General features: G+C 44.2%; 1 protein-coding gene across 1 annotated transcript in view; it reads right to left on the bottom strand.

The window, feature by feature from the left end:
* Positions 1–7,952: 7,952 nt before the first annotated feature.
* enpp2l (ectonucleotide pyrophosphatase/phosphodiesterase 2-like) overlaps positions 7,953–13,000 on the bottom strand; it is a 56,706-nt gene continuing 51,658 nt past the window's right edge. Inside the window, exons 24-25 of the mRNA XM_080484228.1 lie at positions 11,918–12,071; positions 7,953–8,897 (exon numbers count right to left, since the gene is read on the bottom strand). Of these exons, the coding sequence (XP_080340354.1) occupies positions 8,727–8,897; positions 11,918–12,071 (325 nt within the window). The 3' untranslated portion in view covers positions 7,953–8,726. The remainder of the gene's footprint in view (positions 8,898–11,917; positions 12,072–13,000) is intronic.

Genomic DNA, 13,000 nt, shown 5'->3' with positions numbered 1-13,000 from the left:
ATCTCCATATCTTAAGATATAGGATTACTACAACATCACCGGATGTGTTCAGACTCTCTTGTTCATCATGTATGGTTGGTTCCCCTGTGAGAGCATGTTAGAACTTTCTCCCTCTGGCAATATTGAAAGTTTTATTGGGTTAAATTTTGGCTGGGATGAATTATTTGTGGACAACCAATAGGAAGCCTTCATGCACATGCTGTCCACACCTCCTAATTAGCTTTTAATTCCAGTAGTTCTACTCGTGAATACTTGGACCCTTCCTATCACTACTAGTACCGCCAAAATGCCCACTAGTAGTTGTAGTAAGGCATTTTTACCCTCACTAGTACTACTAGTGTGTGCCAAAATGTTCCACTACTGCTACTAGTAGGGTATGTTTAATCTTACTAGTATTACCAGTAACATTAAGGATGCGCACTAGTACTACTAGTGAGGCACAAAATATCCACTAGTAGCTCCAGTAGACATTTTGGGCCTCACTAGTAGCACTAATAAGGTGCTTCGGACCTCACTAGTGCTACTAGTGGACATTTTGCACCTCACTAGTAGGGCTAGTGGGCACACTTGTAGTTACTAGTAGTACTAGTGAGATAAAACACACCCTACTAGTACTACTCATGGACATTTTGGCACTCACTTGTAGTACTAGTGAGATAAAAAAAGGTTTTACGAGTGGACATTTTGGCACTCACTAGTAGTACTAGTAAGATAAAGCACACCCTACTAGTACGACTCATGGACATTTTGGCACTCACTTGTAGTACTAGTGAGATTTAAAAAAATGCCTTACTAGTGCTACTAGTGGACATTTTGGCACTCACTAGTAGTACTAGTAAGATAAAACACACCCTACTTGTACTACTCATGGTCATCAAACTATAGAGAAACTTCACATGTCACTATGATCTCATATTAGCATATTACCCATTGGGATGTGTTTGTGAGTGTTGGTCAGCACTGGTGTCTCACTGTAACCTTCCTTGTTTGGATCAAGCAGATGTTTCTGTGTGACCTTTCTTTATTCTGTGTATTGTGGCTTTTTCCTCCCATCCAAAGACATACTTACAAAGTTGATAGCACTGAATTTCAATGTGAACGTGTGTTTCTAGTGTGTATGAGGTGTTGACAGGTGAACAGCTTGCACAATTCACTTTAGTTCTGTAAAGAATGTACTTTTACAGCATTCCATTGAAAATGACTTCAGATGTATTTACATTTCTTGTGAAATTGGTTGAACAGAATGAAGCTTTTTCTTATTGAATAATGTAGAAAAGCAGTGCCACAGTGTTTAGATGTGGACATGTTTTTGATTTCATTTGTATTTTGGTGGTTTGGGTGAGTGGGGGTGTCAGCCGGGCGTATTAGAGCCCAATATGTAAGGAGGAGCCAAAATGAAAAAAACAGCTGAATTGTTCTAACGGTATATTTGAGAAGAATTCAGGTGGTTGTCACATGTTGGCTGCTTGTTCCATCCTGGACTCTAACAAGACTCATCATGCAGCAGTATTGACTGTTTTTAACATCTTTTATTTTCTTAACAACACACTCCGTTGCTCTGGTGGGGGAGGGCTGGGGGTGTGGTCTCAGGTTCTTGACAAGATCTTTTCTCTGTTGTCTTCTTTTTTCTTCTCCTCACCCTCTTCCTCCTTTCAGCTCTCTCTTCTTCTGCTCCTCCCTCTGCTCCTTCTCTTCCTGCTCTATCTCCTTCTCCTGCTACTTCTTTCTGCTCTCTCTCCTCCTGCTCCTCCTCCTTTCTACTCTCTCTTCTGCTGCTCCTTCCCCTCATTCCCCTCCTTTCTGCTATCTCTCTCTCCTCCTGCTCCTCCTCCTTTCTGCTCTCTCTTATCCCACTCCTCCCCCTCCTCTTCCTGCTCCTTCCCCTGCTCCTTCTCCTCCTTTCTGCTATCTCTTCTCCTGCTCCTCCTCTGACTGCTCTATCTCCTGCTTCTCCTCCATTCTGCTCTCTCTTCTCCTGCCCCTCCTCCTCCTGCAGCTGCCTCTCCTCCAGCTGATTCTCCTGCAGCTGCTCCTCCTCCAGCTGCTCCTCCAGCTGCTCCTCCTCCAGCTGCTTTTTCTCCAGCTTCTCCTCCTCCAGCTGCTCCTCCTCCAGCTGCTTTTTCTCCAGCTGCTCCTCCTCCGGCTGCTTTTTCTCCAGCTGCTCCTCCTGCAGCTGCTCCTCCGGCAGCTGCTCCACCGGCTCCTCCAGCTGCTTCTCCTGCAGCTGCTTCTTGTCGAGCTGCTCCTCCTCCAGCTGCTCCTCCAGCTGCTCCTCCAGCTGCTCCTCCAGCTGCCCCTCCTCCAGCTGCTTTTTCTCCAGCTGCTCCTCTGGCAGCTGCTCCACCGGCTCCTCCAGCTGCTTCTCCTGCAGCTGCTTCTTGTCGAGCTGCTCCTCCTCCAGCTGCTCCTCCTTCAGCTGCTCCACCAGCTCCTCCTCCAGCTGCTCCTCCAGCTGCTCCTCCTGCAGCTGTGCCACGAGCTCCTCCTCCAGCTCCTCCTCCAGCTGCTTCTCCAGCTGCTCCCCCAGCTGCTCCTCCTCCAGCTTCTCCTCCAGCTGCTCCACCAGCAGCTTCTCCACCAGCTCCTCCTCCAGCTGCTTCTCCAGCTGCTCCTCCTCCAGCTGCTCCTCCAGCAGCTGCTCCACCAGCTCCTCCTCCAGCTGCTCCTCCAGCTGCTCCTCCTCCAGCTGCTCCTCCAGCTGCTCCTCCACCAGCTCCTCCTCCAGCTGCTTCTCCAGCTGCTCCTCCTCCTGCTCTCTATCAGAGGTGCACACCACCTCCATGTTTTTGTTAGAAGAGTTGAGGTTGATATTTTCTTCTCCTTCATTTAAGGCTTTCAGCTCCTTTTCTAGAGCTGTGATTTTCTCCTTGTTGTTTTTTAGAGTATTAAAGGTCTTGGTGGCAACTCCCATGACTTGGGTCGCCACAATTTGTCGGTCCAATGTTGGAGCAGCACAAATATACTGTAAAACACAAGCAAAGACAATCTCAGTTTGATTTGTACAGTACCTTAGTAAATGTTCTTGTGGTCTTCAATCTCCCTCTCATTTCTTTCACATCCAAAATGACATGGTTCTCCTGGAAATACTTCTGACTTATAGAATGTATTGAACAACAACTTACATTCAGAATCTGGAGCACGTCATGGAGGAGTTGACCCTCGTCAGTGTCCATTTCCGGAAGTAACGGAAGAAATGGCAGGTTTTCCATTTGGTCACTACAATCTGCAGCAAATATTTTTAATAATATTTTGTCAACTTTTCACAGAAAATCACCAACACACTCATAGTAAATCTGCACTGATAATGATCTTTTTTTATCCCCAAAAAACTGCTTTTCAGGAGTCATCAAGTTCACCAAATGTACTTTATTTTCATTCTACTCACATTGTTGAGGTGAATCACTGGAGCCTGGGAGTAATCCCTTGAGAATAATCTCTGCGGGGATGGAGTCTCTCACCACCGCTGGCAGGTGAACTGACTGTCAATCTGAAATAAAGTCAAACTAGAGGTTTGCATCCAGGAGAAAATGTAGATGTGACTGTCACAGCTGAACCTGGCTGATTTGAACTGAAAGGCCCAAGTGGTTGGATCTGCTAACTCTGTTTGGGGATGTTATAGTGAAGTCCTAAAAGCTCATGAAAGAAGTGGAAAAGAGCAAAACTCCTCCATGAGGTTCCTCTCCCAGACGCTCTGAATGGGACGTTTGTCACTTTGAAACTAAATACTACATTTATAGGTAAAATGTTCAACCTTAAACTGCAGTTGAATGGAAACTTTGCTTGAGAAGGAAATGTTAGTATTTATAAACTTCAATATTACACCAAACTCTACATTTGAAAAAATAAACATGGATTAATCTTCTTTAAAAAACTAAATGAATAAGCATTGCCTTTCATGAGTCATGTAAGTTCACCAAATGTATTGTTTTTCATTCTACTCACAGTATTGATGTGACTGAATAAAGTTCTCTGGAAGCAATCTGATGGTGGATACAGTCTCTCTGTGAAAAGATCTGTCTCTCGGTAAAAAGCTCTGTCTCTCGGTCAAATGCTCTGTCTCTCTCGGTCAAATGCTCTGTCTCTCGGTCAAATGCTCTCTCTCTCGGTCAAATGCTCTCTCTCTCGATGGGTCAGACGAGTCTCACAACCGCTGGCAGGTGAACTGAGCATTTAAAGGAACTAAAGATCAAAGGTTGTCTTTGATATACAATTGGGACATCATAGTCTTTGTTCACCAAACATGACATCATAAAGCCATAAAGAGGAAATGGCTTAATTAATTCAATTCAATTCAATTCAACTTTATTTATATAGTACCAAATACAACACAGTCTTTTCTGGGTGCTTTTAACAGAGAAAACCCCCAACGAATCCCTTCTCCTCCCACTTCAATTACAAAAAAGATTCTCTTTAAATTTGAATATAAATGGAATCACTCTTTTGATATAAATGGAATCACTCAAAAATGTATTGTGACTACAGGTGTGCCCTAGATAGCATCAATTAAAGCGTAAATACATAAATACACACATGGCTTACACTGTCGAGTAAAGAAAGATATCAAGCAGAAGATAAAGGAAACTTATTTAATAAACTTCAGCAGAACCTACAACAGTAAAAACACAAGTTAGAAACATTATGTACATAGAAATATTCCATTGTTTTTAAAAGTTCTAAAGTTCTTTCTTTTATTTCCCAGGAACCCCTGCAGTGATACACAGGTCAATAATGTTCCTACCCTGGAACACTCTAAGAATTGTTGGGTTATTTTTCAACCCAACAGCTGAGTTAAGACTGTTGGGTAGTTTAATTGGGTTGTTTTCATTAAGTTGGGTAATCTAAGAACCCAACTTGCTGGGTTATTGTCATTGGTAGTTGGGTTATTAGCTGTTGGGTTGTAATTTCCATTATACTGTGTTGGGTTATTTTGGACTACCCAACATGTTGGGTTGACGATCGCGCATGCGCGACCAACAGTAATGTTCCTCCCAGGTTAAACCCACTCATTCGACCACCAGTTGCGAGCAGTGCCCGGATGCTGGATTGGAAAAATCTCGCTACGCCAAGACATACTGAGACTCAGCTCTTTACAAATCAAGGTTTGTTACGTGTGCACTATTGTTTAATTTATATGAATAATATGTATATAAAGCCTTATTGTAGTAACCGTGTATGTTGGTCATACGAATGGTTCAACGTAATATGAGCGTGTGTAGCAGTGATTGTGAGCTACATAGATACATGGAAGCCTTTGCGGCCAGGGCTTTAGGGAATATGAGGTTTAGATGTGCGTTAATGACGCACCAATGAGCAACGTTACTATCTATTGGTAAGTCAGCAAGCTGTTAGCTAACGTTATTAGCATGCACAAACTCCATTTCATTAAACGTAGCAAGTTAGCATGTTAGCCTGGGCGCTACGTAGGAGTTTCGAAGTAACTCGAGTATATTTGTTTTAAAGTTAGGAGGACAACGTGAGGTTTTTCATCAATTTGGCTTCCATATATAACAATGTAGCTAGCCAGTCCGCGCTGTATTAGCCAGCTTGAGTTTGCCGAGGCGGAACCGGTAACTTTCTAATTTGCTCAAGTCGAAGTTTAAAACCGTAGAGAAGTTAATTGTTACGACAGTGAAAATACCTTTGATTTAACGTTACTGAATGAGTTATTTATGATACGTTTGTTTTATTTTAATTCTTTGTGTTGGTTTTGCAGTTTGATTCTCCCACCTCATGGAGGATTTCGTGAGATCCAAATTGATTGAGTGGCGGCTTCCCGGGCTCATTGACAGGTTTAGTGGTAAGTCAATTTAAGTTGTTTCAATGTCACATTATTTTATTGGTACTAACTTGGTAGCCCCTACTATTATAAATAAATTGACATAATATTATAATATAATATTGACATATTATTTAAATGACCTTGTTTCTCAATTTGTCTCCATCTTTTAGATTGCACAGGACTTTGCTATCCTTCACGGTGAGGCTGCCCCAAAGCTGTTTGAGAAGTGGGTTCCTCTTTATGCAGACAAGATAATAAGTCTTGCGAAACGCGAAGGGAAACTCACCGATGTGGATGAACGGCGGGTAATTTGATATGTTGTGCAAATATATGATTTTATACCATGATTTTCTTGTGACCTAATGACACTTAAAAGAAGAGAAACAATCTCAGCACACCTCGTGTCACGGGTGCGTCGGAGCGAGGTGCCACCCAGACTGAATCAAAATTAGAAAAAGGCTCCCGCACACTGTAAACTGCACAGCTTTTATTTTCAACGTTTCAGTCGTGAGACTATATATATATACAGTGGGGCAAAAAAGTAAATACTTATTTTCCACCATAATTTACAAATAAATTCTTTAAAATTCCTACAATGTGAATTCCTGGATTTTTTTTCACATTCTGTCTCTCACAGTTGAAGTGTACCTATGATGAAAATTACAGACCTCTGTCATCATTTTAAGTGGGAGAACTTGCACAATCGGTGGCTGACTAAATACTTTTTTGCCCCACTGTATATATATATATATATATATATATATATATATATATATAGGCTGTCTCACGTACATCCAACGACTGAAACGTTGAAAATAAAAGCTGTGCAGTTTACTGTGTGCGGGAGCCTTTTTCTAATTTTGACCTAATGACACTTAAAATTTGAACTTAACTGACAAAAACACTCAAACGCAAAAGTCACCTATGTAAACTGCAGAAGAAAGGAAGAAAAGATGGGGGGTGCTCAAAGAGGATTGTTCCATGCAAGTTAGCTTGATGGGATTTATTTTTAATTATAGATGGATATGGATGGTAATTGCTGCCAATTTGGAAGGCATTTTGACTTTTCTTTTAATTGTATTACAGCTATTCAAGTCTATATTGACACCCATAATTGTTCTCCTACAGATGCCAAGGGGGAAGTCGCCCTGGCGCTGCTGCCAACCATGCTCCCTCCGCCAGTGTTGGTTAAAAAATAACCCAGGTTGGGTTATTTTTAACCCAACATTTTTAAGAGTGTAGTAATAGAAAAGCTGTACAGGAGGCCAGAAGTAATAGTAACACTGTACTATCCACAACATGTATGTGACTTACAAACTTTTTTTACCACAACGTTCTAAAGTTTAGATCATCCTATAGGATTATATATAATGTCATGAGCACCTACCGATTCAGAGAGGCAACAGGGTCCTCCTCGTGGCTCTTCACGCCCAGTGCTTCCTCCTCCGCTTCAAGGTCCGTCATCCAGCCATGACAGCCACCATCAAGTACACTCATGTTCCAATTCTACATCTCATGACGTATGCAAGTACTTCTGGGTTCACTCAATTAAGACGCAAAAACGATGTGTCTATGTAACGTGAACAGCGATACGAAGTAACGTCCACGTTAGCAAAAGTTACTAAGCGAATCAGGGCTTCGCCAAAGGTTCATTCAAACTACGGATGTGGATCTGGAGCCGAGCTGACAAAGACAACTAATGCTGCCAAACAAACACTGAACGAACAGCTTTTGCTTCAAAAATAAAAAGAGTCTCACACTTTGAACCCGTCAAAATATGAAATCGAAAGAGATTCCAGCAAAGAGAAACGACCAGATATTATGTAAAGCAGAGTAAATTCAACATTAGACACTGGACAGTGACAACATGACTTTGTCAAATGTGCAGACAGACAAGAGAAAGAGAAAGAGGGAGAGAGGAAAACGAGAGAGGGGAAAGAGTGAAAAAGAGGGCGAGAGAGAGAGAGAGAGACAGATAGACAGTAGAAGAAAGGTTGAGATTACAAATATGATGGTATGATGTTAACATTATTTCATAAACGCCTTTGTCTGAACTGTTTCACTGTTTTTTTATGCACATATCCTTACAAATACAGCAGTGGGAGGCCAACTTTCCATTATTCTGATTTAATAATCGGTTTTAAGTCGTTAAGAAGCAACAACACTGAAAATTGTCTTGTATTTGTGTATTTTATTGTTTAAAACTCTGTTAAACATACATGTTACGACACAAGTGTGAGACTTCCCATTCATGTGCGCTGATTTGCTAACTGATTAAAATCACATTTTGGTGGTGAAAGATGGTTAAAATGAACGATATTTCCAAATGTATTCACTCCATCAACCAAAGCTAAAGTGTTAAATATGAACTTCCACCCAGACGAAGGTTCGGATGACGGTTCGGACTCGGAGACGCCGCCCAGCCTTCATCTCATTACCAACACTGAACATGAACTGACCATCGTCGCTAACGATTCCTCTGTGGAAGCAGCATCGGTTTTTTATGTGTTTAGCAACAAGAATTAGACTTACTAGATCAAATGTTATAAGCCTCGTCTCCTCCCAAAGCGGTGAGTCATTGATAATTCCTCACAGTGAGCACTAACGTTTGGATGGTCAGTATGAACATGGCTAACAGGTCAGGTTTGGTTCCGGAGCTAGGACACGGGTGCGTTTGTTTCTGGGGTGTGTCATGGTGACTGTTCGTCCTCCTCCTGCATGATTCCTGTGCTAGCTGCTTCTGTCGCACACCGTCTGGATAGTACAGATTATTCCTGTGGTAATCTTCCAAATGAACCATTAAAATGACTAAATGTGTGTCCTCTCATTCCATGCAAGTCGTTGACAGCTCCTCCAGCGATGTCGCCATCCGTCCAGCCAGGGTGCGGTGAAAACGCAGGACTTCTACGATGGGGCTACATCCTGTAGGTGGGTGTGTCTCTGTGACCTAGTCGTCGCTCTCGAAGGTGTGCAGGTAGGTCTTGAGGCTGAGGGTACTGGTGTAGGTCAGGTTGGTGGATCTGAAAAGATCCAGGCCGGTCAGGATCTCCACGTCTCGGACTCGGGCCGTGTGGAGCTTCAGCAGATCTTCAACCCACTGCGACTCCTCCTCGTGGCTCTGCAGACACACAGACAGGAAGTTATACTGGCGGTGGTAGGATGCATTGTGGGGGACGTACTTCCCCTCTGGGCCTACGTGACCCCGACTTTGGTTGAAATATTCTAATCATCCTCCAACCAAAGTAATTGAATTACCCAGAAGACACTTCTCATCAAAGCTAACTGCAGAACGGGGTTGGTTGGAGGGTTGATTGGGCATTATCTATCACGCAACCCACAATGAACGACAAGGGGAATGAGTGGAGGAACAAGTGGAGGAATGAGTGGAGGAATGAGTGGAGGAACAACTGGAGGAATGAGTGGAGGAACATGTGGAGGAACATGTGGAGGAATGAGTGGAGGAACAACTGGAGGAATGAGTGGAGGAATGAGTGGAGGAACAACTGGAGGAATGAGTGGAGGAACATGTGGAGGAATGAGTGGAGAAACAACTGGAGGAATGAGTGGAGGAATGAGTGGAGGAATGAGTGGAGGAACATGTGGAGGAATGAGTGGAGGAACAACTGGAGGAATGAGTGGAGGAACATGTGGAGGAATGAGTGGAGGAACAACTGGAGGAATGAGTGGAGGAACATGTGGAGGAATGAGTGGAGAAACAACTGGAGGAATGAGTGGAGGAATGAGTGGAGGAATGAGTGGAGGAACAACTGGAGGAATGAGTGGAGGAATGAGTGGAGGAATGAGTGGAGGAACGAGTGGAGGGACAAGTGGAGGAATGAGTGGAGGAATGAATGGAGGAACAACTGGAGGAATGAGTGGAGGAATGAGTGGAGGGACAAGTGGAGGAATGAGTGGAGGAATGAGTGGAGGAACGAGTGGAGGGACAAGTGGAGGAATGAGTGGAGGAACGAGTGGAGGAATGAGTGGAGGAACAACTGGAGGAATGAGTGGAGGAATGAGTGGAGGAACATGTGGAGGAATGAGTGGAGGAACAACTGGAGGAATGAGTGGAGGAACGAGTGGAGGGACAAGTGGAGGAATGAGTGGAGAAATGATTGGAGGAATGAGTGGAGGAACAAATGGAGGAATGAGTGGAGGGATGAGTGGAGGAACAAATGGAGGAATGAGTGGAGGGATGAGTGGAGGAATGAGAGGAGGGATGAGTGGAGGAATGAGTGGAGGAATGAGTGGAAGAACAAATGGAGGAATGAGTGGAGGAATGAGTGGAGGAACAAATGGAGGAATGAGTGGAGGAATGAGTGGAGGGATGAGTGGTGGAATGAGTGGAGGAATGAGTGGAGGAACAACTGGAAGAACGAGTGGAGGAATGTTTGGAGGAGTTCCTGGAAATCATCTCACAGTCGAAACTGCCTGGAGGCCCGAAAGCTGCCGAGTGCACTCACACTGTTTATGGTGACCAAACACAATTGAGGAGGTTCATGGGAAACAGATTTGTTGACAATGAGTGAAACGGATGAATCAATCAATCAACAGACATGTTCAGGTCATCTGGACTCCTGATTCATCATGTGAACGACTCGCAACTCGACTGACTCACTCGTGTTTATGTCGAGGGAATCCTTGGTTAAAAGCTGACGGCATGAAGCTCCAGTTTTTACATTATTTATAGTTCTAATTGAATTTACTGCATTCAAGATAAGATAAGATAAGATAAGATAAGATAAGATAAGATAAGAGTGGTACAACAGGCAGGATAGTAAAAAAGAAAAGAAGCACACACAGCAGAAACTAAAAAAAACAGATAAGAATACAATATAATAAAATAGAGATAGATAAATAATATGCACACGGTGCATATAAGTGTGGACATGTACAGAATATGGGGGTGGATGTATTGCACATAATAAATACGTTTTTATAAATTATTAAATTTATTGTTTTGCTTTTCATGTTTTATGTTTGAAGGGATGGCCAATAATTAGTCACGGGGCCGATCCGATCCAGTATCTGTATCGGGTTCCGATATCAACGTAATTGACGGATCGGAGATTTCCCACCCACGAAGCCTCGTCTGTGCTTCACGTTTCCTGAAATGACTCCACAGGTGTCATGTGTGTCATGATGACTCAGCAGAAACACCTGCCGGAGGCTCTTTCTCGGGAGTCACTGTGACTTTGAGATAAGAACGGCTGAAACATCCCCGACTCCTCAGTCTCCGGGTAAAACAACACACGGTTTTATCACACATGGGACGTCGGATTTCGGTTGGTAACGGACGTCAATACCAAACTGACCAATTGCAAAAAGACCAACTCTGTGGTGGGGTGAGGCCGACTGCGGGAGTTCACCTGGTGGCCAGCGCTGCTCACTGCATTTCCCTACAATTACTCAAATAAGTGGTAAAATGCATCTTGCTGTCTTCAGACGTTTTTAGAAAACCAAGTTCAGGATCAGAGGACCGGGAGGAGCCAGCAGGCCCAAGGCCGGGTTCCAACATGTTTCTGTCCATGTGTATTTACTGGTCTATTGGCGGCTGGCCAATAGAGGGCGCCAGGGTGAAGGTATGCGCTCTACTGAGTGCACGCTTGAGTTGCTTTGTTTCCTGATTCTTGTCTGTTTATGTTCAGCACTTCCTTAAAAGTTTGAATGACGGTGACTGATACTGTCCCTCCGTGCACGCACGCACTGAGCCGCGGGGTGTGTGACGAACACCCACCTCGAAAAAACATGTTATGTGTGTCATGATGACTCAGCAGAACATTCAGATCATTGTGACGCAAGAGTAAACAACATGAAATCTCTGAGCACACACGCACACGCACACGCACGCACGCACGCACGCACGCACGCACGCACGCACGCACGCACGCACGCACACACACACACACACACACACACACACACACTCCAGTACAGGTGGAGGTTGAGTGTGGAATCTCCACTGGGAGCAGGACGTGTGGCAACGAGACGGAGAGGAAAAGCCATGAAGACACACACACATGATCTAAAGGTCACTATCTTCATCCTGCTCATCCCAGTGCCGCCCCCTGCTGGCTGCTCCGGCTGCAGTACTGCCCCATACTAGAGTACTGCTGCCTCCTGCTGGTGGTGACTCACATTGCAGGCCTCACTGTTGTCGTCTCGGTGCGGCAGCAGGAAGGAGAAGACCCTCAGAGCTCCGTCACAGTCCTCCAGCGTCCGGTTCACCTCCAGGCAGCTTGTCACCACCGTGAAGAAGTGGGAGGGCACAAGGGGGCCGGCACCGGCCAACCTGCACAGAGACACCGGTCAGAAGTACTCAGATACTCGGATACTGGACATTCACAGCAGCTGCAGGATCCACAACGACATCAATAAATAATTAACTAATGAGAGAATTTAAATTCATCTGATTGTCCTACTGAGGGACAGGCAGACGCCCAAGACCAGGACTAAGCCAGACCATGACTAGACCAGGTCCAGGACCACACTGTAAGGGTCAGAGACTAAGTCAAGACCAAGAGTTTAGAATGTGGCTTGGGGACCAGCGGGGGTATTCCAGAACGCAGCTTTTATGAAAACTCAGAGCATGTTAACCATCAAATGAGGGGAACTTAGAGTTTTCCGTTTCAGTAAGAGCTGAATTAAGCTTGGGGTCAGTCACCATGGTAACAGACTCTGTGAACTGAACCTGCTCGCTGGCAGGTTTTGCAGAGGAAACCCTGAGATTTGACTGGCTACCTGAAGCAGCTACTAGAACTGGATTGCCCTTTATTTCCAAACCTGATCGACATCGAGGCAGAACTAATTTCAGATAAATTATGTCGCGAGAGTCTTCTGGCCCAGATTAGAAGTTGTTTTGTTTTTTTGACTGTATTAATTCCTTCCCGAATTGACCCGTGCTTCACATCAGAGAACATTTCATGCATAGCATTTCGTTTTTATGTGAAATTGTAGTTTCCTCAGTGGCGGGCCGTCAGGGCCTGCAAGTCCTTCTCTGAAGGCCTAAGAAAAAATATCAGACTCACAGACTGATGCTGATCATATTTTGTTCATGAATACTTATTAAATAATTCCAAACTGTCTGTCCGCTTCCTCTCATAGCTTCTGCCCCGGCCGGCTGCGCTGCTTCCAGACATGTACGTCCATATTAAAGCTTTTAACCAATCACAGTTCAGCCATCACCTGTTGCCGGGTAAATAAATCTGCCTGAGGCCTTCA

The sequence above is a fragment of the Lipophrys pholis genome (assembly GCF_963383615.2).
Source record: "Lipophrys pholis genome assembly, chromosome: 17".
NCBI lineage: Eukaryota > Metazoa > Chordata > Actinopteri > Blenniiformes > Blenniidae > Lipophrys > Lipophrys pholis.
Note: the sequence above shows the minus strand (reverse complement) of the source record. Positions and strands in the feature narration are given on the sequence as shown.